The sequence below is a fragment of the Mytilus californianus genome, unplaced genomic scaffold (genome assembly GCF_021869535.1).
Source record: "Mytilus californianus isolate M0D057914Y unplaced genomic scaffold, xbMytCali1.0.p SCAF_14, whole genome shotgun sequence".
Classification (NCBI taxonomy): domain Eukaryota; kingdom Metazoa; phylum Mollusca; class Bivalvia; order Mytilida; family Mytilidae; genus Mytilus; species Mytilus californianus.
The window spans coordinates 40,576,075-40,603,619 of record NW_026262626.1 but is presented as its reverse complement, the minus strand read 5'-3'; the positions used below and the strand labels follow the sequence as shown (position 1 = coordinate 40,603,619).

General features: G+C 33.3%; 1 protein-coding gene across 2 annotated transcripts; it reads left to right on the top strand.

Moving 5' to 3' along the window:
• Positions 1–27,545, top strand: LOC127724538 (organic cation transporter protein-like). Of its 2 annotated transcripts, none has more exons than XM_052231520.1 (10): positions 1–295; positions 12,304–12,463; positions 13,465–13,568; positions 15,206–15,360; positions 18,149–18,317; positions 21,093–21,314; positions 23,311–23,537; positions 24,791–24,972; positions 25,734–25,888; positions 27,077–27,545. In XM_052231520.1, the coding sequence occupies exons 1-10, from the start codon at positions 147–149 to the stop codon at positions 27,141–27,143; spliced, it is 1,590 nt and encodes a 529-aa protein (XP_052087480.1). In that variant the 5' UTR covers positions 1–146; the 3' UTR covers positions 27,144–27,545. The 2 variants fall into 2 exon arrangements, with proteins under 2 accessions (XP_052087480.1, XP_052087479.1); XM_052231519.1 differs by having other exon boundaries at positions 27,074–27,545.

Below are 27,545 nucleotides of genomic sequence, written 5' to 3'. Positions count from 1 at the left end.
CCTCCAGGTTCACACGTCAATGTTATCGCTTCTTTTCGTAATTTAAAGTTATAAAGATGTGTTGAAGTAGATGTTATTGAATTACTCAGTTTAACGTACTTAAAATCATACATCCAAGTATAACTATATAGTGTAAACGTTTTACTATGGCGATAGAATATGATGCACTACTACAGAAGCTTGGAGGATTTGGGAGATATCAGAAAGTTCTTTTGGTTGTATTATTCTTTCCTGCCATTTTCGATGCTATGCAAGGCTTTCTTCCGAACTTCATTTTAGCTGAACACAAACACAGGTAAGAAAAGACATGTGCATACACGTAAATGTAAGTAAAAGTCATTGCATGCATAAATTAACGAAACACAATGCACACATTTAACCTGTAGCTGACGAGACATTTCTAAATATAAAAAAAAACAATTACACATTACACATGTTCCATACAATCCTGCTAACTCTCCAAGCAGAAACAAACATAAAGTGTCTCGACGATCATCATTCAAGGCTACGTGATCAGTTAAAATTTAATTACTTCATCACTGTAAATTTATAATTTATATAATGCTACCTGACTGTTTTCATTCATTGTTGATTTACCTCCCTTGCAAATGAATTGTATATAGCTTTTTAAAAAGGAGTGGGCAGTATAGTTTGAAATCAAAGGAAAATTTGAGATGAAAGAAAGAAATGGTTTAAGAACATTAGAAAACAGTAAATGGACGGGATAAAAAATTATAGTAAGAACTCCAGCAGATAGGGAAGGTTGAAAAAAGGAAATAAGAATCTATCATAAGCTATGTCCATTACGCCATTTTTGTTATAGCTGTGGAAAGAAGAGGTTGACAAACGTGTTGAGAAGCTATCAATGTCCAACCGCCATTATTATTATAGCTGTGGATAGAAGAGGTTAAAAATGAGTTGGGAAGCTACCACTTTCAACACGCCATTATTGTTATAGCTGTAGATATAAGAGGTTTAAAAACGAGTTGGAGCCTATCACTGTTCACCCGTCATTATTGTTATACCTGTTGACAGAAGAGATTGAAAAAGGAGGTTCAAAGACGAGAAAACTCTAACTTTACACACTCCATTTGCGTTAAACCTGAAGACGAGGGAGGTTAAACAACAGGGAAAACATGAGAAAGCTAACACTGTCCGCCTCCTAATGTTAAACCTGAAAACGGGGAGGTTAAGCAAGAGGTTAAAAAACATGAGAAAGCTAACATTGTCCGCCTCCTTACGTTAAACCTGCAGATTGGGGAGGTTAAGCAAGAGGTAATAACACGAGGAAGCTAACACTGTCTAACTCCTAATGTTAAACCTGAAGATGGGGGCGGTTAAGCAAAAGGTAAAAACATGAGAAAGCTAACACTGTCCACCTCATAATGTTAAACCTGAATACGGGGAGGTTATGCAAGAGGTAAAACATGAGAAAGCTAACACTGTCCTTCTTTTTATGTTAAACCTGTAGATTGGGGAGGTTAAGCAAGAGGTTATAACATGAGAAAGCTAACACTCTCCGCCTCCTTATGTTAAACCTGAAGATGGGGGCGGTTAAGCAAGAGGTAAAATCATGAGAAAGCTAACACTGTCCGCCTCCTCATGTTTAACCTGAAGATGAGGAGGTTAAGCAAGCGGTGAAAAACATGAGAAAGCTAACACTGTCCGCCTCCTTATGTTAAACCTGAAGATAGGGGAGGTTAAGCAAGAGGTAAAACATGAGAAAGCTAACACTGTCCGCCTCCTCATGTTAAACCTGAATACGGAGAGGTTAGGCAAGAAGTAAAAACCTGAGAAACCTAACACTGTCTGCCTTCTTATGTTAAACCTGAAGATGGGAGAGGTTAAGCAAGAGGTAATAACATGAGAAAGCTAACACTGTCCGCCTTCTTATGTTAAACCTGAAGATGGGGGAGGTTAAGCAAGAGGTAATAACATGAGAAAGCGAACACTGTCCGCCGCCTTATGTTAAACCTGAAGATGGGGGAGGTTAAGCAAGAGGTAATAATATGAGAAAGCTAACACTGTCCGCCTCCTTATGTTAAACCTGAAGATGGGGAGGTTAAGCAAGAGGTAAAAACAAGAGAAAGCTAACACTGTCCGCCTCCTTATGTTAAACCTGAAGATAGGGGAGGTTAAGCAAGAGGTAATAACATGAGAAAGCTAACACTGTCCGCCTCCTTATGGTTATACCCGTATATGATCCATTTTGACATGTGTGTAGTATTACGTTAAATTAAAAAAAAAAAAATACAGTGAGTGAATAACTGGCTTATCAGCATATACTAGTTAATTGACCTCTGCAGGTATTTTTTTTATGAAACTTCGGTGATGTTATTTGGTTGCTGTTTACACTATACCCCAATTTATTTATATATAATTATTCCCTTATTAATCCAGATTATGAATAAATCTACCCCTTACTAATTTGTAAGCATGCATGTTGAAGCTGGTGTTCATTTGTAAGAAGAGTGAGATTTTAAAATAATTGATTTTGGATAAGCAATCAAACCACTCAAATAATATAAAAATATTGAGGTCAATATACAGAACATAGGACAGGTGTTTGGAGGTTAAGGAAGAGGTAAAAACAGTGTTTTTACCTCTTGCTATATTTTGACTATTCTATTTATTATGTCTGTTTTGTTCACGCATCGTTGTAAATATAACGGCATTTGATGAGACTGTCGTACAAGTGAGAGGTTTAGCGCTATAAAACCAGGTTCAATCCACCATTTTCTACATTTGAAAATGCCTGTACCAAGTCAGGAATATGACAGTTGTTGTCCATTCGTTTGATGTGTTTTGTCATTTGATTTTGCCATGTGATTAGGAACTTTCCGATTGAATTTTCCTCGGAGTTCAGTATTTTTGTGATTTTACTTTTTTTCAATATCAAGCTTTCAATGCCCATTGTCAAAATAAGTGTGCTGAAATGATTAGGCGAAATCTCCTGATATATTTCTGTAATCACCAATTTGATTGCCCCATCCCCACCGCTTATTCTCGTGCCTTATAGTTTATCAATACACATAATAATGTTGCCTTCCTTTGTCCATTTTTCCATAATATATTTCCAAGTGATTCCAGTATGGTTAAGGATGGGATGTGATTCCAGTATAGTTAAGGGTGAAATGTGATTTCACTATTTTTAAGGGCATAGAGTCAAGTAGTTAACAATCATGCCATTACTACCTCCCAGCGAAAGGCCTCCTCTAAACATTTGATGGTGCTTACTATGTATTGGCTACCTAAACTACAAAACAAAAACATAAAAAAACAAAAACAAAAACAAAAACATATAAAAACAAAAACAAAAACAAAAAACCGCGTGGAGTTGTTTCAGCTAGGCTTTTTGTAAGTATTTTTCAGCAAATCGGTATGTGTCTTTCAATAGCTCCATGACTAAAGAGAATTTGTTATTTGCCTATGAAATAAAGCATATATATACAAATAATAGATTTAATTATTTTTGAGTGTAAAAAACTTTATGGAAGCTTCAGATAAATTACGTTAATTTTCATGGGTTTTTTTAAATCGGTCGACAGGAATGACGTTTCGACTTCTACACTACACTTCCACAAAATGTTAATAAACAACACACTTCTTATTTGATTAAAAAAGTCTGATTAAAAATTGATTTGATGCAACTCATTTAAAGAATTCTTCTGTACTTACTGAACTTTGATGAGATGATTTAAGCTGTAAATATTCGAATTGACAATAATTTTTGTACGTTTCGGCAATACAGCTTAAAGACAGGTTGTAAATATTCCTATGGGTACGAATTGCACCTCTTTAGTAATCTTTAAAGACCCAAATGTTGCAAAACACCCGCCCTACCTCAGTGACAAATATGTTGTTGTCTCTACAGATAAAGTCCCAAACAACGTCGTTTTTGTGTGTTAATCACATTACATTAACTGTTTGATAAATGAATTAGGTATTGACAATTCACTTGAAAACTCAACATATACCCCCACGACACTTACCAAGGAGGAAATCCTGGATAATCATAGATCTGTTCTTTGTTCTGTTGGAATTTCAACCAAAGATGAAGAACTGGATCTTCCTTCACTGTATTGGATTACTTAACTACATAAGTTTCCTTACAAACAACGTTATATTACTGAAACCACTTTCTACATTATTAACATCAATTTTATCAGCAAGCCGGGGTTCAAAGTTATTGTGAAACTACTTATTCTAGAGGTGGCGTGAATCAGATGTGGATGCTACAAAATTCCAAAGATACATACAATCTAAGACTATTTCATCTTGCAATAGTATTAAAACATTTGACTTTTCTACACTTTACACAAGTATTCCCCATTCCAAACTAAAAGACAATTTGAAAGAATTGGTCATGCTTTGTTTCATAAAAAATGGCCTACGTAGATACAAATTTCTTGCCCTAGGGAGGGATGAATCACTCTGATTCGAACAAAAAATTCTCTGAAACTGACATTATCAAGATGCTTGCTTTCTTGATTGACAACATATTTGTTACGTTTAGGGGACGTGTTTTTCATTAAACAATCGGCATTCCCATGGGAACCAACTGTGCTCCTCTTCTTGCTTGCCGACTTGTTTCTTTATTCATATGAGGCTGACTTCATACATGAACTTCTTATGAAGAAAGAAAAGAAGTTAGCAGTATCCTTTAACTTCACTTTCCGCTATATAGATGATGTTCTCTCACTAAATAATTCAAAATTTGGTGACTACGTTGAACGCATCTATCCCATCGAACTTGAGATAAAGGATACAGTTAAGTCTGCCTCATACCTTGACTGACATCTAGAAATTGACAATGAGGGTCGATTAAAAACAAAACTATACGACAAAAGAGACGATTTCAGCTTCCCAATTGTGAACTTTCCATTTCTATGTTGCAACATTCCAGGAGCGCCTGCATATATATATCTCCCATTTGATACGATATTACAGGGCTTGTGTTTCCTTGATAGAGGATTGCTTCTCACAAGAAAGCTATTAAACCAAGAGTCCCAAGTGGTGAAGTTGAAATCATCCCTTCGTAAAATTTAGGGACGCCATCACGAGTTGGTTGATCGTTATGGAATATCTGTTTCACAGATGATGACGGATATATTCCAATTGTCATAACTACAAGCCTTCCCTCTTCCCCCGAATGTGACCTACCGAATTAGACATATCACCGGGTTTGTACTTACATGAGCAACACGACGGGTGCTACATGGGGAGTAGGATCTGCTTACCCTTCCGGAACACCTGCGACCCCCCCCCCCCGTTTTTTGTGGGGTTCGTGTTGCTCAGCTTTAGTTTTCTATTTTGTTTTGTGTACTGTTATTTGCATGTTTGTCTTTTTCTTTTTCACCCATGACCAATTTGTCCAACCTTGTCCTTTTGTCCAATTACTACGATGAGTATCTTTCCCAACGCATCGCATTTCCAGTGTCTGTAATGACGTTAATGATTTTAATGAACGTAAAATATGTTAATTTACCTTTTTTAGACGGCGATGTTCCTTTGGCTACATCATACAATGTTTATATATCCCAACTTGTTCGTTTTGCCCGTGATGTCATAGATTTTAACGAATATAATCAATGCATCACTGGTAAATTATTAAGTCAGGGATTTCGTAACCATAAATTACTTAAAACATTTACTAAATTCTTTCATAAATAAAAGATTTGATTAGTAAATTTGGCTGTACCTGTAGAAAATTTATAACAAAACGGTATTTCACATCATTAATTTTACGATAATATTGTACTAAAAGCGCAGAAATCACTATGTGATCCGTGTAAACTCATCGAACCTTTAAACAAACTTATTAGTAAAGGTTATCCTATTAATGTTGTAATACGATCTTTGAATATTGTTAACATTGGCACTGACATCGATTTTGTCATCAACAAATTAAAACATAACTAAATGTGTATTCTTTTCGAATGGTTTTTGGGATGTATAAATACTCATCCACGTTAATTGTCTATTTAGAGATTGCTTTATCTATATATAACATGATACATATTTATTATAAGGTTAAATCCTAACTATCCTACTGCCCCTCGATACTTTTATTTTGTCATTGGACAAGTCATGTCTTCTGTGATTGTCCATGGCGTTAAAACACTAAATCCCTGGGATGTGTTTTAATGGATTTTAGTCTCTGATGTATGATTTTTTATTGTTAATTGTTTTTGGCTTTTAACTAGCTTTAAGTAACTGCGAGTACTCTCAGATCGTACTTTCGTGTTAATTTGACATGTTGACACAAATTGTAATGCTTTTCTATAATTCAATGTTTACTTGTTTTGTGTTATATCTCGTCTCACTATTTTTAATATGTACCACCTTTGATAAGTATTTAGTATGACTATACGATTTCACTTCTGTACTCGAACTCTGAACAACAAATTATTAATTTTGTAAAAAATGTTAACTTCCGTACTCCTAACGACAAAATTATTATATCTTAATTAACCTGTGTACGTTGTTTCATTTAACGCCTTTTTGTTCCTACATCTTTTTTATTACTACTGGGCTACTACGTTTTAATATTGTATTTATATTGTGCCATAGATCAAACTTATTCGTTTCAGTGAATGTTTACTTGTTTTTTGTTTGAATGTCTTTTGATCGAGTTAAGCAATTTCAATTGATATTTTATAGTTTGTCTTTTTATGTTGTAATGTCACATTACTGTCTCAGGTGATGGTGAAGATTGGCGCCTGTTAAAACGTTTAAACCCGCTGCATTTGTATGCACCTGTCCTAAGTCAGGAGCCTGTTGTTCAGTGGTTGTCGTTTGTTGGTGTGGTTCATAGATGTTTCGCGTTTCTCGTTTTTTATATAGATTATACTGTTGGTTTTCCTGTTTGAATTGTTTTACACTAGTCATTTTGGGGCCCTTTATAGCTTGATGCTCGGTATGAGCCAAGGCTCCGTATTGAAGGCCGTACTTTGACCTATAATTGTTAACTTTTTATGCATCGTGACTTGGATGGAGAGTTGTCTCATTGGCACTCAAACCACATTTTCTTATTTATAATAACTGGTAAAATATTAATTTCGTAACCATACATTACTTAAAATTTTTAATAATATATTTCAAAGATAAAATATACGGTAAAGTTGTTTGCAAAGTCGGTCAATTCAGATACGATCTATTTAAACTTGACAGTTATGACTATGATTCTTTCAATAAACTTGTTCTTAAAGGATATTCATTCAACACCACAGTAAGAGCTTTGAATATTGTTTTATCGGTACTAACATTGATTTTGTTTTTTGATCAATTTTTAACATTCCTAAATCTGTATTACTGTTTTGTTGTAAAAACTTATGGTCCTGCATCCTATTGATATCATGTAATTATACTTTGCCTTTACACAAGGCCATGCTTTTCTCAGACTTTGTGAAAAAACCACGCAGTTAAGTATTTTATTTCCATTTAGGTATGGTATGTCATGTATGAATAGCAGCACGTTACTCAAAAAAAAAAACCAAAACCATTTAGCGTGTTTATAGTGCATAAATACACAAATTGTATAAAGCGATTGTAAAAAAAAAACTTAGTTATTCTCTTCTAATGTTGACATGTGATTCCATTTATATATAATGCGCGACGTAATTAAGCTTTTCAAGTTAATGGAAGTTGTTGAAGCAGTTGATGAAAAATCTTCACCATAATTCTACAATTTCTAACCCATTCAGGATTAATGTTTTTTTTAGAGTATTATTGAGGGTCAGGAATAAATAGAATAATGATAATTTCGAAGTTAAGAAACAGTGGAGTTTTATACCATCAGCTTCCCCTAAAGACGACAGTGTTTTAAATGAATTTGTCCAGGCATAAACACTTTTATATATGAAACTTAAGAAAATCCCGCTTATTAACCTTTCTATTTATGCAGTAAAAACTCATCAAAAATCAGTTAATGGTTCCTTTTTTTTATTAGAACATAGTCACAGTAAAGATTACTAAATTTAGACAATTGACAAGTACGTTGACATGCTTTGTTAACTACAATTGCCATCCATTTGCCTCAAAACCGACAATATCACCTGACCCCGACAGTATAAGTGTTTGGGTCATACAAGTCGACTGTTCTTGACCATCGGTAACCTATTTGTCGCCTTAATTACATCTTTTCACCGTCAATTCGAAGTAGATGTTACTGAATTATCGTGTTTAACATACTTGAGTTCTGAAACAAAGTATAACTGTATAGTGTACACGTTTTACTATGGCGATCGAATATGATGTATTATTACAGAAGCTTGGGGGATTTGGTAGATATCAGAAAATTCTTTTGGCTGCATTATTTTTTCCTGCAATTTTTAATGCGTTGCAATCATTTCTTCCAAACTTCATCTTAGCTGACCACAAGTACAGGTAAGATTAAAACATGTTATACATGTAATTTTAAATCATTTAATTCGAAAACATTAATCACTTGCTGAACAAGGCATTCCAAAGGGGAAGGGGTTGGGTTAACACCAAAATGTAAGTGAAATCATAAATTTCCTAGCCAAAAAGAAAAAAAAAGGATATTTGATCAACAATATAATACGTGCTGGATAAACGACCTTCTAAAAAATGTTGTACTTAAACACCCTAACAATAATACACATTTTATATAGTACATGTCTCTTCACCTGTAGTCACGTGATTCCAATAAGTTTTAGGTCAAAGGAAAGTGGTACAAACATTTGAGAAATTTGTCTACATAAGTGTGACAGTATGTATATATTAAAATGGCCCGACTGTATTCATACGCATTAGAGATGTACAAACATGTTATATTTCCTTGTGATCTCCGCCACTTTATACGTATTCCATCAAAAGATGATGTTCAAATTAAAAAGGAAGCAAAATGATTATTTTGGGTTTTTTTGACTCGTGAATTGGAGATAACTAAATCTTGTCCTGTGACTTTTTGTCCGTGATATTTTTTCCCTGTGAATATCTGTCATTCATTCATTTGTTGTATATACAATTCTGTATTTAATTAATATTAGGGAAGTCAACTCGGTGGTGAATTACTAATCGAGAACTCCTTGATTTCAACGAGTGATACTCGAGTTCTCGCTCAGATAATATCTACAAAATTGAAACCCAATTAATTATACACATTTTACACTTGGTGAGGCGCTGTTTATTGGACGTTATACCCTGAATAAATTATTATCTGGGTCTAGACCATAGTCCTAGGAATTATATATCATATTACACCCCAGTCCTATTGTTATACTTCATAGTTTCTATTTCTGAAACAAGTGTAAATTGAATAGATCTATTGTTACGAATAACAATGGATTTTGACCACAGGGTGTGACGAGCGGGGTTTCTGGAAACCCCTGCTTCTACATCCCGCAAACAAAGTCCATTGTTATTCGAAACAATAGAAATTGATTATTTTTTAAATAGCATGAACATAAAAAATTACTAATAGTGTTCACTACAAATTGTTTCATGATATTAAACAAACACATTTAGGAAATTCCAATAAGCATCTATATTGAATACAAAAATAATTCTTTAAATACTCTTTTGCTTGAAGGTATTTTTTTTTTATCCCAGTCATATGTCTCTATTCTAAAGCATTGATCTTTAAAAAAAATGGGGATTCTAACTCCCGGACCCCCCCCCCCCCCCCCGGTTACCCAGTGGCCGATCCGGTGTTGGGGTTCCGCGGGTTGGACCCGACTTTTATTTAAAAAATCAATGCATTTGAATGGTTGGACCCCCCTTTTTCTCTTGAGTTTGGAACCCCGGTTGGATCAGCCCCTGATTGCCCCAAAAAAAGGGATTTCCGCAGTATTAAATATTGTATGTTGAGCGTGTCTGATAGTCGGGTTTCTAATGCAGACACACCTATCCCTTAGTATGTTCGAATATGAATGTTTGTTTATTCTCGAGAAGAGGGGGGGCGGGGGGGGGCTTTTGATTTTGATAAAATCGTAAGATATAAAATACAGTTATGATTACCTTTATCTGTTTATTAAACTGATACAGGTAAGTACTTTGGGTTATAATATTGCCTTTATCTTTAGTCGCTTCTACCAAATCCAACGCTTGCCATAAAATGTCGTCCGTCTTATACCCGTCCATATTGACAACTGTATACCAGGAGCATGATGTATTTTTTGTTTGTAATAAGAATACACGAACCAGTCAACCTTGACCTGCTGATCCATATTAGCACATGGATTTAACGGGAATATGCAAAACAACTTGACATTTGTAAAATATACTCACTTGTCAAAGTTTGAACCAAGATAACCAAAGAAAGGTTACTAGTGGGGTTTCATGTAATAAAAAAATATTCTTATAAATCATGGTTTGATATTGTCAATAAATATGCTATCGGTTTTTTTTTCATTTAATAATCAATGTTAACAAATATAGGGTTTAGAATGCGGTGTAAGTTAGTTATACACCTCGGGATACGGCGTGTCTGGATAAGAAACTCCTCCGGCCTCTGGCCGACGGGGTTTCTTATCCAGACACACCTATCCCTCGGTGTATAACTATTACATCAATACCTCATTAACTAAATGTACTAATTAACTAAACAGTTATCTAATCAATAATTTTATTAACACATATTGAATACAGATGATTACAAAGTAAAACCTGTTCAAACAATAATAACGTTTTTTTAAGGAAAACAAAACATTTACAAAGACGTGATGATTAGAAATCACTGAAGCGGTCTCAAGAAAACAAGTGTGATGAAAAGAAAAAGACAATGTTCAAACAGGAAACCGATTAGTCGACGATCATTTTGACATTTGATTTCTCGGTATTACCTAGCTATATTCGAGTACTTTAGTGCTCGTTACATCCCTTATTAATGTTAAAAAATAACCTAAGACGAATGCAAAATAATTTTTTTCTTAAAAGAGGGACGAAAGATACCAGAGGGACAGCCAAACTCATAGATCGAAAACAAACTGACAACGCCATGGCCAAAGATAAATAGACAAACAGACAAATAATAGTACAGATGACACAACATAGAAAACTAAAGACTAAGCAACACGAATCCCACCAAAAACTGGGGGTGATTTCAGGTGCTACGGAAGGGTAAGCAGATCCTGCTCCACATGTGGCACCCGTGTTCTTAACATAGATCACACAAGCATAATCAAAGACATCGTCTATTGAAAATATATATCATTTTACTCAAAATTTTATTAGAAAGTATAAAATGCGAGAATTTTTTACGTATATAGTAATTTAAGATTCGTAAAGTAAGACATTTCCATTAGATGCTTTGTTTTTGTCCAAAATATATTTGATAAAACATAGTAAAACATAGTAGAACATAGTAAAACAAAGTAAAACATAGTAAAACACTGTGTATATTGACATTTCTGAAATACGGTTTATCAAAGCTTTCGGCAAAACTATACAAAGACACATAACATTGCTTCAATAACTTGCGTCATAATTTTTATTTTTCTTCGAAATTTTAGAATCGTAAAGGAAGAAAATTTCAGAAGATACTTAGATACTTTGTGATAACAACAAATCGTACAAAAAGTCGGTTCCAAACCGGTTCCTGTGATAACAACAAATCGTACATATTTAAAATTGCTATTTGTATGATAAAAATATATGTTCAAAAACTTTTTTCTTCGGAAATATTATGATTTCTTTGCCAAAAAGTAGTTTTAGGTCCTTTGTACCCTCATTAAATTCTTTTTTGGTCCTTTGTTGTACATTGTGCTCCTTTATCCACAACGGAGGTCATTCGTGGTGTTTTGATACCCTTACGTATTTGCCGAATAGTTATATTCTAACACACAATGACCATTTATGAAATTTTCGTCACAATTTTTGCAAGAACTACGACTCGAACCACCCTCAAATTTGATAAGAAAAATTATGTTTTCACCGTCAATGTAAATTGAAAAGACGGGACAATGTGTTTAAATTTATAACACACATATAATAAACTATCATACACACATTTGACAACATCAAAAGCAAAGGAATAACACCTTTAGTTTATTACTATTCTTCATCTCAAAGTCAAAGTGAAGCCTTCATCACGGAGCAACATTTCACATCTGAATGCAATTTCCAAATATCCTTTTAGGATAGTGTGACCATGTGAATTAAGATTAATTTGACAATAACAATAAAGCACTTTACGACCAATAAAGTAATTGGAAAGTACACACATGGTCTACATACTCAAGGAGTGGATTCCATACTCATACATATGAGTATTTCGATTGTACACGTATATTTCAAATACTCATAATATATCTTCAAATAAGATCGTACTATTTGCAGATGTAAAATTCCATATGAACAAGACAGCTATGAACGAAACGTCACACTTCATCCAGTCTACAATGTATCAACATGTTCTGTACACTACAATGGAACAATTCAGAGGTGTACAGAATGGGTTTACGATCAATCCATTTTTACAGACAGTCTGATATCATCAGTAGGTAAACGTGTGTTATATACAATAAAATAAGTCAAGTCAGAAGTGTATTTCATGAATTCATGATCAAATAAAAGCTTCCACGCGCATATACATTTTGCATTATGGTCTCAGTCTCTCTGAAAAATCCTCGGCCCTCCATATCAAGAAACTTATGCTTTATCTTATATCATCAGTATTCTGCAAGGACCCTGTGGAACATTTTCCAACTTGTTTAGCTGCAAAACTTCTTTTAAATAATGTATAGTGTCCGCAGTAATGCCTCATCACCCATTACATTGCGTATTGTGTTCATATTTCTTTATGATGGCTTATTACACGTTCCAGTGAACAGATCACCCTTATATCCTCCATGACTTATAGAATGGATTAGGAGGGGCAGTCCGAAAGATAGTCCCATAAACGGGGATTGATAACAAAATGTTACGCCCGTGTTTGGGACACATTGCTCGGTGATCTTCCAATACAACTCACTACACAACCCGTAACAGAACAGTAGATAAAAAGATAACAGAAACCAGAAACAATAGTGGACAAAAGTGGACAATACAATAGACCACAGCAACCACTCCCATCTTCCGATAAGAAAAGACGTACAAAAAAGACAGAATAACAACGAACAACTCATGGTATAGATAGCCTGACTTATTACAGAATATACAAAACACCATGCACCAGGATTTATTCGCAATAAGTAATATACAATAATTTTTACTTCGTCTATTCCTTCACGGTGATACACAATGTCTTCTATCTTGAACTATTAACCATGCACTCCTTACAGATTATGTAAATTGGTCTATATTTTGGCACACTGTCATGAACTCTGCCTCTCATGTTTTCCATTTTGGGTCTTTTGAGCATGCATAAAGATCATGCACAGTGTTTTCATTCTTATATTGTTACCAGTTTTCTTAATGATTGTGTATTTTGTCATTAATTTCAATATTTTAAACTGTTATTTGTACTTTCGGTTATGAAGCCTCAATTATTTTATACAGTTGAACATTGTATGTGATGACAAAGAATGGCGAGAACACTTAATTCTAGCAGCCTTATTAGGAATGTTCTTTGGAAACATTGGTAACAACTTGATGTCAGATTTGTAAGTGTAGATATGGATAGTGTCGAACTTTGATGGCCATCTTGTTATGATGTTTGTTAGACGGGTAGAGTATAACTTTGATTTTCTTGCATTGAGGTTAGTATATTAAGGTTACAGTAGTTTTCCGATGTTAAAATCTCGCAAATCGAATAGGAAGAGACAAATGAAGTTAAAAAACAGGAACTGAGGGAATCGCATGAACTTCAAAAGGTGCGAGATCGGTAGTGTCCACAGGGTGAGCGTCTCCGGCTATGCATGCATTAACCGCCACGAGAATTCACAATCAGTTAAAATGTCGTTTAAATTACAGATCATACAATCTCATCGGTATCTAAATATATAAGACCACAAAAAATGTCGCTAGTGAGTTGAGACAACGACACATCGTACTGGTCAACAAATTCGTGATGGTCATCCAAAAACCTATATAATGTCGATTTCAGTCGATCATCCTTAAAACTCTTTTGGATCAGTTTTTGTGTAAGCACACTCATATTAATGAAGTCCGTATAGTATGAAAATGTACAAGCATAACGTAATAACTGAGATATGAAAACCCCTTACGTTAGAGCAGAGGGTATGTTACTTGAAATTGGACGTTTATAATTGGAAAGTTTAAATCATCACGTTTGTCATATATTCTACTTTGTTGTCGTCCATCTGAGTCAATATCGAGTATTTTTAATTTCAAGTTCATTGTGATAGTGAAGTATGGTAGTTAAAAAAAACAAAAAAAAAAACAATCACCATCGCCATCGCCAAAAGGAAAAAAAACAAATGACGAATAGACAAACAACAGTCCACAAAACACTAAACCGAAAACTCAAGACTTAGCAGCACAAACCCCACCAACAAACCAGGAGTGATACAAGTAGATTTCCGTTGTGTTGCTCATGGCAAATAAAAATGCGATGATATCTAGCTGCTTTTTGTAAGTTTTAATCGAGAAAAAAAAGGACGGCATTCTGACTACGACGGTTGGAACAAATCCATAGTCATCTGTAACGCAGATATCCCATAAAGGTAAATCGATTCATGATGGCGTCCGTCAAAACTTACGAAGGGATGATTTTAACCTTACCAATAAGAACCCTTGGTTCAATAACTTCCTTGTTAGCAGCAATCGCTATCAAGAAAGTCATGAAAGGAAACACAAGAGCTTGAATATCGTATCTACATGTGCAGATGCTACTGGAATCTTACTATATAGAAATTAAAAGCTAACAATAAGAAAGCTTAAATTATCTCTTTTATCGTAAAGTGTAGTTCTCGATCGGCCCTCATTGTCCATCATTTTGAGATATATATCACGATATAAAGCAGACTTTTCTGTGAACCTGTTTTGTTCTATTTCAAATTCTGTTTACATCCATCCCCTCCCTCCAAAATAAAAAACAAAAACTCCCCGAAAAAACAAAATGATTTCTGGACTCGTTTAGATATGATATAGATATACACTAAAGAAATTCCTACTTGTGGGAGTCACATGAGTATGGTAGTTTTAAAGTTACTTCTTGAGATCAAACCTCCCTTTTAAATCTGGAAACATACAGAATTAATTAATATATGAAAAGCAGAAAGTCAATATCACGTAGGTTGTTCAGTACTCCCCGTCATTTTCTTTAATTTCTAATCAGGTATGGAAGAAAATTAACAGTTTATTTAGACCTGATAATATACACTATTGGGAGTGTACCACTACCATGGACTGAAAACAGAATAGCCCTTCTATTCCTGAGGTTTCTTGCAGGCGTTGGTGGAGTGGGATATTACCAGATCGCTTTTATTTTAGGTATAGTCAACATTAGTAACAATCATATTAACAAGAGGCAACAGAAGTTAACGATGTATTATTAACCAACGTCTTAATATACATTATAAATTGTCCAGGTAGTACAAGTCCATGTGATTCAGAACTGATCGTTAATACAGACGATGTATTATTAAACAACGTCTTAAAATACATTACAAATTGTCCAGTTAATACAAGGCCATGTGTCTGAGAACTGGTCGTTAATACAGGTCTGCTCGGTATTTATATATCCCGCAATTGTGTTATTGTGCTATGGTCATTTTTTGTATTCTCGCCTTTCATTTTTGCTAATGCGCTTTGTCTATAGAGTGTCTATATGCCATTTTGTTTTTCTTTGTTGACATAGTTGTTTGTGTTTATAGTGATTAAGATCATAACACAATATTGACTGTTGTACCCTAATTTTTTACATTTTTTACCTATTATGTCTGTTTGTTTTGCTCATACATTGTTGTCAATATGATGGAATTCTATGCGACTGTCATATAATCAAGAGATTTAGCTAACTATAAAACCAGGTTTAATTCCCCACTTTCTACATAAGAAAATGCATATATCAAGTCAGAAATATGACAGCTGTTTTCCATTCGAAATGTTTGATATGCTTGAGCTTTTGATTTTGCCATTTGACAAGGAACTTTTCGTTTTGAATTTTCCTTAGAGTTCAGTATGTTTGTTATTTTACTTTTATACAGACAAAATGGTTAACACAGATTTTTACTGGTCTTAATACGAAATTTTAACTTCCGATGTTTGGTCCAAAAAGGTGTCAAAAAATGGATTTATGTATTACGCGAAATATTAGTTTTCAACAAGTTTGATTTTATGTTATTTTTTTTAGTATATAACAATTATGGACCGTAAAAAGGGAAAATCCTGCATTGTCAACCGTAAAAGATTATTTCTCTGAAGGCGCAGTGCGAAGTGAGAGACATTTGAAGGGTTGGCAGTCTTGGATATGCGCCATTTCGAATGGGACACGTTTGTTTATTTATACCAAATGGCCCTTTGAACCATTGAAAATACATGTTAAAGAAGCTCTTGTACATGTCTTACTGTAGTAGCAAATTGTCAAAACACTTACGTCAGAGAATTATTTTTGTCACTTCAAATGCCTCATATGTACAACAAATGAAGACTCTTTCTGTTAAATATTGGTTGCCCTGAAAAGTGCCGTTTGTGAAAGCTTTCCTTATACCCAGATTGATTTCAAATACTTGTTTCTTCTTCACTTAAGGTAGATTCATGGTATACCGCCATCTTGGATTGTACAATTGCAGTACAAAATCGGTCTAGTTATTTGCCCAAATCTGCAAATTTGGAGACAGATTTGCAATTTAACGGTTAGACTGTTTATTTATATAAAGAAAACTTGGTGATTTATTGTATTTTTCAAAATATTTAAACAAATATAAAAAATTTTTTTGTTTTTAGATTCATTTTTTTAAATGAGCTATTTCAGGGGAAATAACTCTTTTAGTTAAAAATTTATACTGGACTAATAGGGAAATTTTTAATTTTTACTTGTAGCAAGAAAACAAGTTCGGTGACACAATTTTTTCTTTTTATTTTCTTAAAACATATTATAAAACCTATCTTCTCACAATTTATTTCAAAATTCTATCTCATAGAATTTTTTTTATGCACACAAATGTGTTTTTTCATGAACAATCTAACCAAATTTAAGCAATTTTCAACGATTCATAGCTTGCAAAATAGCACGGTGACCCATACTTTTTATTATATTTTTGAAAAAAGCATAGTAAAATCTTCATTTTGGAAAATTATAAGAAAATTCTGTCTCAAAAAATATATACTTATGATCTACCTTAAGTCCACGGACTTTTAAACTGGACGTTGCCATTTTGTTAGCACACACTAATGATGTCATTTTGATGGGAAATAACTCGTGTAAAAATAGAGAGGTTCAAAGGGTTATTTACCGGTAAAGAAAAGGATAATTCATCGCACAATATTAATTTTAGGGTTATCCGGATTCCTTGCATTGAAATGATGATTATCACAAAATGTTCATGTTGATCCAGCACGAGTCTTCCTACAGTCATGTCAATCCTCAGTCAGCCTTTGGGAATTATTTTAAGTCAGTGGTTAATAAAGGTGTCATCAAATGTGTGTTTTCATATTAATCCTGTATTATGTCCTGGCACAGTCGTATTGGCTCTCGATTAGCTGTATTGGCCCTCGGGTACGCCTAGAAACAATACAGCTAACTCCGACCTAAAACGATTGCACTTGAACATAATACAGGATTAATATGAAAACAACATTTAAATAACACTATAGTAGTAAACCTATCATTTGCCTGGAGAAAGAGAATTGCATGAATTAAAAACGGAGAGAGATCAAATAAGTCGACAAGGTGAACATCTATTTCTGCATGACCCGATATCCAGACTCTGTAAAAAAGTGATGATTGGGGAATATGACACAATTGGTTAGACAATTATTTTCCAAACCACCTTAAATACGTTACATTAGGTTCATTTGGACGACTGAAGAATAAAGAAAAACGAAATTATTCATCAAAAAAATTCTCAGGGGTTATTGTAAAACTGCTTGGACATTTTACCATATATATAAATAAGATGTGGTATTATTGCTAATGAGACGACTTCCAACCGGAAACCAAAATGACCAAAATAAAAAATGACGTAAAAACTTAGCAAAATATGTTCATTATGGTCATAATCGGTAATAACTAAAAAAAGCAAATGCAAAGTGTACATTTTAAAGTTTTTTTTTATAGGAACGGAACAAGTATCACCTCAATACAGAGTAGCTGTGAATTTTCTGGAGCATTTTATATTTACAATAGGCCAGTTTATTCTATGTCTTGTGGCGTATTACCTACGAGATTGGCATTACCTAGCAATGGCATGCGGTATGCCATTCCTCATCACTATTTTCCATTGGTTGTGAGTACAAGAATTTTTCTGGTTTGGAAAGTATTATGCCCTGAAAATGGAGAAGCATCTTCTATTCCTTACTACTGGTTAAAAGTAAAGGATAGTCATCACTTGTCACATGCACAGGCTGGCATATGCCTACTAGATGGTTACTTAAGAAATAATTCATGGCAGCCGTAGATTTGTTTTCATTTAACCATAGGTTGGGTATTTATATTCGATTATTTTATCCCGAGCGACAGTTAAATGAAAACAAATCTACGGCTGCCATGAATTATTTCGATTCTAATAGGATAAATTCTGTAATTTTGTCAACCATGAAAGCCCTATACACACGATGCTGTTTGGCTGTTCCGTTTTACTCCACATATAATAATATTAATGATATAATATTATTCAACAGTACATAAAAAAACTCACATTCTTCGCCTAAATTTGTTCTTTTTGTGTTCTTTTATTACATTCTGAGGCGTACAAAAAACCTAAAACGCCCGGTGTTTACATTTGACGCCAGAAGCATACATATGACGTCACCTTGTTTAGTTGCCAAAGACGATAGCACAATTTCGCGGAATTTTCATTTTTACATCGAAATAATTACTGAAATGTACCGATTTGTTTATTTTGCATCAGCACAGAGATAACCGTATTGTATTCGAAGCTTGGCCTACGTAAAACGTGGGATTCACTGTCAAAAATTGAGTTTACCTGGTCGTATAAATAAGATGGGCGTAACGCGAAATAGACAAATTGTGTATCTATGCGTCTGCGCTAAAAGTAGATATACTGTGATTATACTGGTTGACGATCTATATATAGGTCGTCATATTAGAATCCTAATAAAACGGCACTTATATAAAATAGAACAAATAGTGATATAAAGTATATACTGTAAATTCAGAAATTATTGCGAGGTTTTTATTAATGCGAAAAGTGCGACTAGGATAGTATCGCAATAATTAAAAGTCGCATTCTGATATCTGATATATGCATCTGTATGCAGATTTTCCTGAAATTGCAATAATTAATCTCGCATTATTGTCCATTCTTCATAAATCGCAATGATAAATGCACGCAATAATATCTGAATTTACAGTAGATTATTAACAATTCAACTAAGACCGCCTCTACCTAAAAGACAATCACAGTCACAAATTAAATCAAAGAGTAAGAGAGTGCTTGACATCTTCCCAACGACTTAACAATGTACAAATGTGTAAACGTTCAAGATCATAACAGGCATGACATTTTATTCAAATATTCTGAACAATAAAGGGACGCCTACTCCACCTTTTATTGTTGAAAATTATGTGTCTTTTGGAAATTAAGAAATTGGTTTCTGCATGCGCTGGCTTTTTGTTGATTAATTTCCGAATATGTCTCGACATCATATGTTGATTTGTAACCAACTATTGATGGGGAATTGCTTCCTATTTTTTAAAAAAATTGTACATTCCCACTTATTGTTATCTTCCTGTTGCTCACTCTTCAACTAATTCTTTCACAGTGCTAGTCTTTTCGTCTTTTCGTTTGATAACTGTATTTGTCATTTTTCGAGTTATTTTTTTAACTTTCTTGGCAATTCAAAAACAGAAAATACTGTAAATGTACAATTCTGAAATGCAACAAATGATTTCGACTCGTTACTTGTACAATACTGAAATGCAACAAATGATTCCGACTCGTTACTTGTACAATACTAAAATAAATCAAATGATTCCGACTCGTTACATGTACAATACTGATATAAAACAAATAATTCCGACTCGTTAAATGTACAATACTGAAATAAAACAAATGATTCCGACTCGTTACATGTACAATACTGAATAAAACAAATGATTCCGACATGTTACATGTACAATACTGATATAAAACAAATGATTCCGAATCGTAACTTGTACAATACTAAAATTAAACAAATGATTCCGACTCGTTACATGTACAATACTGATATAAAACAAATGATTCCGACTCGTTACATGTTTAATACTGAAATATAACAAATGATTCTAACTTGTTACATGTAAAATACTGAAATACAACTAATGATTCCGAATCGTTACATGTACAATACTGAAATACAACAAACGATTCCGAATCGTTACATGTACAATACTGAAATACAACAAACGATTCCGACTCGTTACATGTACAATAATGAAATAAAACAAATGATTCCTACTCGTTACATGTACAATACTGAAATAAAACAAATAATTCAGACTCGTTACATGTACCATACTGAAATAAAATGAAGGATTCAGATTCGTTACAATTACAATTCTGAAATAAAACAAATGATTCCGACTCGTTAAATGTACAATACTGAAATGAAACACACGATTCAGACTCGTTACATGTACAGTACTGAAATAAAACAAATGATTCCGAATCTTCACATGTACAATACTGAAATAAAACAAACAAATCATTTTGTTACAATTACAATTATACTGAATTAAAACAAACGATTCGGACTCGGTATATGTACAACACTGAAATAAATCAAACGGTTCACTCGTTAGTTGTACAATACTGAAATAAAACAAACGAATCCGAATCGATACATGAACAATATTGAAACAAAACAAACACATCTTATTCGTTATATGTACAATACTGAAATAAAATGAATACATAGTTATTAGTATTGATTGATTGATTGTTGGTTGCTTAACGTCCAGTGGCAAATATTTCATGCATATTCAGGATGATATAGTTATTAATAGAATAGCACTATTACAACGACAATAATACTGTGTGTTCCTATTGCTTTTTCAGTTTAATTTCCGAATCGCCAAGATGGTTGTTAGCCAAGGGAAGAAACAAAGAAGCAATCGAAATTCTGAAGAAGGCAGCAAAGATGAACAAAGTAGAGCTAGATTTCGAGTCAGATGAAATAAAAATCCAAGAAGAACATGCTGAACCATTTCTTAAATCTTTTAAAGCTTTATTTGGTTCATTTAGACTGGTTAGACGTTTACTTATTCTGGCATTCTGTTTGTAAGTTGTGAATTCTTAATAACTGTGCGTCTGACTGAGAAAGATACTTAGATTTAAATATATTTATTTCACAATTGTTAAACTCTTTTGACTTCATAATTGATTTAATAGAAACAAAATAAACAATGCAAGAGTTAACAAATTCTGAGTGGGCTTACATCAAATCTGTATTAATGCATGAAAATAACATAAAAATAATTTAGTCATTCAGACGCGTTTTTCTATTTATTTGTTAATTTATTTATTCGGATGCATGACTGTTTATATCAATATGTAATGTTAGTCCTTCAGGTAATTGATAAATAAATAAAACGCCACTGTTTCCGTTTTCATATGTTCATAAGAATGGCGGTTAACTCGCACGCATGACCACGTAAACTATATTTTGATAAAAAGTCTTTTTCAAGTGCTATACTTGAACTAAAAATAATACACTATCGTAAACAAGACGAAAGTGTTCCATACAAGGAATTAGCTTAATGTGCGACAGAGTCATTTAATATTTCTACCACTATTCCAATCAGAAAAAAGATGAATCTACCTTAAATACTCAGTAATCCGACAGGACCAAAAACTTAAATGACACGAGTCAGTATTTGGGTATTACATTTCAGCAAATTTTGTAGAATTGCAGTTTACTTTTCTGCAAATATTGTAAAGCTGTAATTTTACTTTTCCGGAAATTTTGATAAGCTGAAGTTTTACTTTTCCGCAAATATTGTTAATTTGAGCTTTTATCTTTTCCGTCAAAACAGTTTGGTACCTTTCAGCAAAACGTACGCACTTCTCTTCCGCAATTTACCTGATCAGTTACCTATAATTTTTATTGCGGAAATTAATCAACGGGTTGCTTAGATATTTAGAAATATTATCACTTGGACTCTTGACACGCGGCACTAAATCCGATGCTGAAGAAGGTCGTCCGTTTGACTGTTTGTGATTTGTAAATACACAGCCATGTCAATGCTATCTACATGATTGTCAAACAACCGTTGAAACAACTTTTTGAGGGATCCGTTGGTGATCTGTTATTAGAATTAATGTATGTTTATATCTAAATTGCCTTCTTTTCCCGCTAGGAGCCTAAAATGTCCAACTTCAATTCCATTTTCAGCCCATTTGCCGAATCTATCTATTGTATTAATATTTGACTTTTTATTCACTTCGTGAGTTAATCGATCCTTGACTTTAATTAAGATTGTGAGTTCATCAGTTCTAGATAACACATCAATAACTGGCAGAAAAAAATATTTGTTTTATACTTATGAGTCTCAACCAAACCAAATTCTTTCGTTTTCCACTTTCTTGGATCCCAGGATTACATTCAAGAGTATTGCACATTCATATATCGAAGTGAAATCGACTCAGTGTTAAAATAGGCTACAAACTTAGTTTTGTCAACATGGTCTATCGAAGTGAAAACCTAGGAAAAATATTTATAACGAACCAAATACATTCAATGGTTGATAACTGATTATTCAATTACAGTGCAAACAAAACATTTCATGCATTTTCAGGTCTAGGACAAATTAACAATAAATACGGTACGTAGGTCCTGCAATTAGGGCTCAACCAGTATGGAAGACTGGACATTTAAAATGCCACTTGAAAATGTGGTTATATTGGATAGTGAAAGAAGCCTTGCAACAGGCCACCAACAGATTCATCAAAAAGTTGTTGCAAGGATATTTTCACAAAAAGGCATCGAATTTTACGTTCCCATTATGACTGGACGATACTGCGAATGTATACAAGTCAATCGTGGGGCCACACTGCCGGTTAGAAGAATATCAAGAGATGACCACATTTTCATACCCCAGTCAAGGTTCAATCGCATTCAAAATATTACAATTTCATTAAATTGAAGATATGCAAATCATATAAGAATTATATTGTCTCATTTAAGTCTTTGTCATAATCTCTCGAACTAAAATACATATTTTTACATTTTACTTAATTCCGATTACATAAACAAATAGATTTACTTTGTTTTCAGTTTTGCTGTTAACCTGACTTATTATGGAATAAGCTTGAACATTGGAATTCTGGGAGGAAATATCTATATCAACTTTGCTATTTCTACGCTGATGGAATTGCTTGGTGTGACGTTTTCACTCATCACGCTGAACAGATTTGGTAGAAAGAAGATGCATTGTATCTCATTACTGATTGGTGGGACTAGTTGTCTCTGTACTATATTTACATCATTATATGCGTCTAAAGGTAACTTCGCCAAACCATTAGGTTCTTACTGTTTGCATGACGTTTTCTTCAGTTTTATTTGTAATACTATTACTATTACTATTACTACTGTTACTACTGCTGCTTTTACTCTTTCGAGTTCAATGAACAAACATTTATGATCTTAGCTTTTTCTCTTTCCATATCAATGAACAAACATTTATAATCTTAGCTTTTACTCCTGCCAGTTCAACAATCAAACATTATAATCCTAGATTTTACTATTTCCAGATTGATGAACAAACGTTTATAATCCTTGCTTTTACTCTTTCCAGATCAATGAACAAACATTTATAATCTTAGCGTTTTACTCTTATCAGGTCAATGACAAACATTAATTATCCTAGCGTTTGGCTTTTTCCAGATCAACGAACACACATTTATAATCACAAGCTTACTCTTTCCAGATCAATGAACAAATATTTATAATCCTTGCTTTTACTCTTTCCATATAAATGAACAAACATTTATAATCCTTACTTCTACTCTTTCTAGATCACTAAACAAACACTTGTTATCCTTGCTTTTACTCTTTCCAGATCACTAAACAAACATTTAAAATCCTTGCTTTTACTCTTTCCAAATCAATGAACAAATAGTTATAATACTAGCTTTTACTCTTTCCAAATCAATAAACAAACAGTTATAATACTAGCTTTTACTCTTTCTAAATCAATAAACAAACATTTATAATACTAGCTTTGAAAAAGAGAGGCAAAAGATACCAAAGGGATATTCAAACTCATAAGTCGAAAATAAAATGACAACGACATGGCTAAAAAAAAAAACAAAAAACCAAAAGACAAACAATAGTACACAAAACACAACATAGAAAACTAAAGAATGAGCAACACGAACCCTATCAAAATCTGGGGGTGATCTCAGGTGCTCCGGACGAGAAAGCAGATTCTGCTCCACATGCGGCACCCGACTCTTTCCAGACCAATAAACACACGTTTATAATCTTAGCTTTTACTCTTTGCAGATCAACGAACAAACCTTTATAATCTTAGCTTTTACTTTTTTTCAAATCAATGAACACACATCTACTCTTTCCAGATTATTGAACAAATATTTATGATCCTTGCTATTACTCTTCCATATAAATGAACAAACATTAATAATTCTTGGTTTTACTTTTTCTAAATCAATGAACAAATGATTATGTTCCAAGATTTTGCTTTTTCCATTTAAATGAACACACATGTGTAATCCTAGCTCCTAATCATTTTTAGATCTTCATTGGATAACCATTGCTTTGGCAATGATTGGTAAACTAGCGGTGACCATTAATTTCTTTGTGGTTTACACGTTCACTGCAGAACTGTTCCCTACCGTGCTACGAGGTGTGGCTATGGGTATGTGTAGTACTACTGGTAGAATTGGTACAGTTTCGTCTGCATACATAGGTGCATTGGTAAATACTTATATATTAGGACCAGGGTTTGAAAAAGGAACAATCAGGGGGAAACATACAATTTTCTTTTGTGTTTTTGAAAGTACTAATAATTTGAAATGTCAAATCTATATTGTGATCGATCAATGTCAAGGAAAACATTTGTATAGAATACGGACGATGTGATCGTATTGCTCAATTTGTTTCATTTAAAGTTTCATGTGTAACATAGTTTTTTTACATAAACTTTTATTTTTTTATTGACACATTTTGATTGATAAGACCCGCACATAAGATATGTTGTTGTATTGGATAAACAAGTAAATATAGATAAATGAATAAACAATATGAATGATACAAATGAATTAATAAACAAATAAACAATACAAGAAAAATTGAAATGCAAATGAATAAATAATATTTCTGGCTTTTTTCTAAGGGAACATTCAAGAATTCCGTACACTGATTTATATCAAAGTTTTAATTGCATTAAAAAAAAGACAAATTAGATTGATCCCCAGTTATCACGTTAAAGTAAAACACAGTTTGATGATGTAGATTTCATATGTTGCACTGTAGTCATCACTGTTCACGAAAGGTATTTTTTTTAGAGCGTTCCGGTATTTCTCATTGTGACTAAAAACTAAGGTCCAGAATTAAATCCGATACAGAAAGCTGATGTATAAATAAATTTGCATTTCAAGTATTTTAAGTTAATATAATGCTTACAGCGTTTGCTCGTATACATATTGAATTAGATTAAAAAGCAATTGAATTTTTAGGGAAAAAATCTTGAAACAGATTTCGGAAGTGCTTTACCACTTATTATATTTGGATCTGTTGGTTTGATTGCTGGCATCACCAGTCTTATATTACCAGAAACAACAGCCAAATCTTTACCAGAAACTGTAGATGATGCTGCTACACTGGACAATAAGTAAGCAGAATTTATCAATATTAGGACAAACGGTTTGTGATTTATGACTAAATAGAGCATAAACATCTTTAATACATTTAATTGCTTTGCTGACCTTTAAGAAGACCTATAACTTATTATTTTGCTTTATATGGTGTATTATATTAGTCTCAAAATTTTTCACCACAGTATCCCGAATATTGTCATGGACAAAAATATTGATTTGCTTTTTCATGTTTCTACTTTGTTTTGAAATACGAAAATAGATACAATCATAATAATAATATAAACAACACTAAGTGCAATGCAATGAATATAAAACTTTAAAAAATTGGTGCATCCGATGTCTTTTCTGAATTTACCTTCATCAAGAACCTACACAAAAGTAAGAAAAGAGTCAGAAGTTATCAAGGGGACATTCAAAACTAATAAATTAAGAAGAATAAAACTGACAACACAATGGCAAATATCGACAAACGACGAGGAAACAGACATGCAACACGAGCCGTACCAAAAACATGGTTGAAACAAGGTAATCCGGAAATGAAGCTATTCCTGATCTACATGTGGCATCCATCGTGTTGCTCATGCGTGTACAAATTCGGGGATGAAACTCCACCAGCACCATCAGTAATTGTAAAAACTCATGAAAAATACCAGGTTTAATATCTTAAGTATGCAAGACGCGTGTCTCGTCTACATATGACTCGTTGGTGGCACTAGAATCAATAATATTTGACCAGAATCGTAGATCAATATAAATAAAGCAAGACAGATACAAATAACATTCCAATTGCTGGTAAACCAGTCTGAGAACCTCAGATTACGGTAGGCACGACAAGGCAAGAAAAGGCAAGACAAGATAAGACAAGACAAGGCAAGACTAACAAACTGTAATCACTAGTAAACAAGAATCGTAGATGAAGACAGTCAAGGCAAAACAAACAAAACTCACACTCTTATTACTGAAAAACCAGATCCATAGATCAGGATAGGCAAGTCAAAAATAACTAAAGCTCAAATTACCTGTTACTAGAATGTAATGATTATGGACATTTTACAAGCAAGGCGGACAAATGCAAAAGTTTTCATGGTTGAATTATAATTTTTCATTTGTTTTTTTATAAAATTTGTTCAGCTACTGTTTTACTTGTCTTCAATATATTGTGTTGGATACTAATCATTTGCATTTTTTTTCAAATTTAGTAGTGATGACCCAAAGAACGCTGCAGGTTCTGCCTCAGAAATGCATCCAAAATATTCTACACGTTTGTAATTCAGAGTCCACCCAAACAAGATGCAAGTTTTAGGGGGAATGGATACACCACATTGTACAAAATTATAATCTATCGTATGCTGTTCAACAAAAGTTTCAGAGCATAAAAACATCATGAATAGTTCGTAAATATATAACTGACTTTTACTTATTTTCATAAAAAATATAGTCATAATAACTATTATACATTTGAGCTGTTTTTAGAAACTACGATTTCTCTGATTGAGAAGGAAAGTACTTTCAAAAAGTTATGAGTTTGTTGCGCGATTTTAACTATAAAGTGCGAAGTACAATGATTACCTGATTTAGCACCCATTTGAGATCGTTTTTATGACTTGAAATCGAACAGTTATAAGTTCTTCTTGTGTATCTTTCATTAAATATATCATGTATATGCTATTA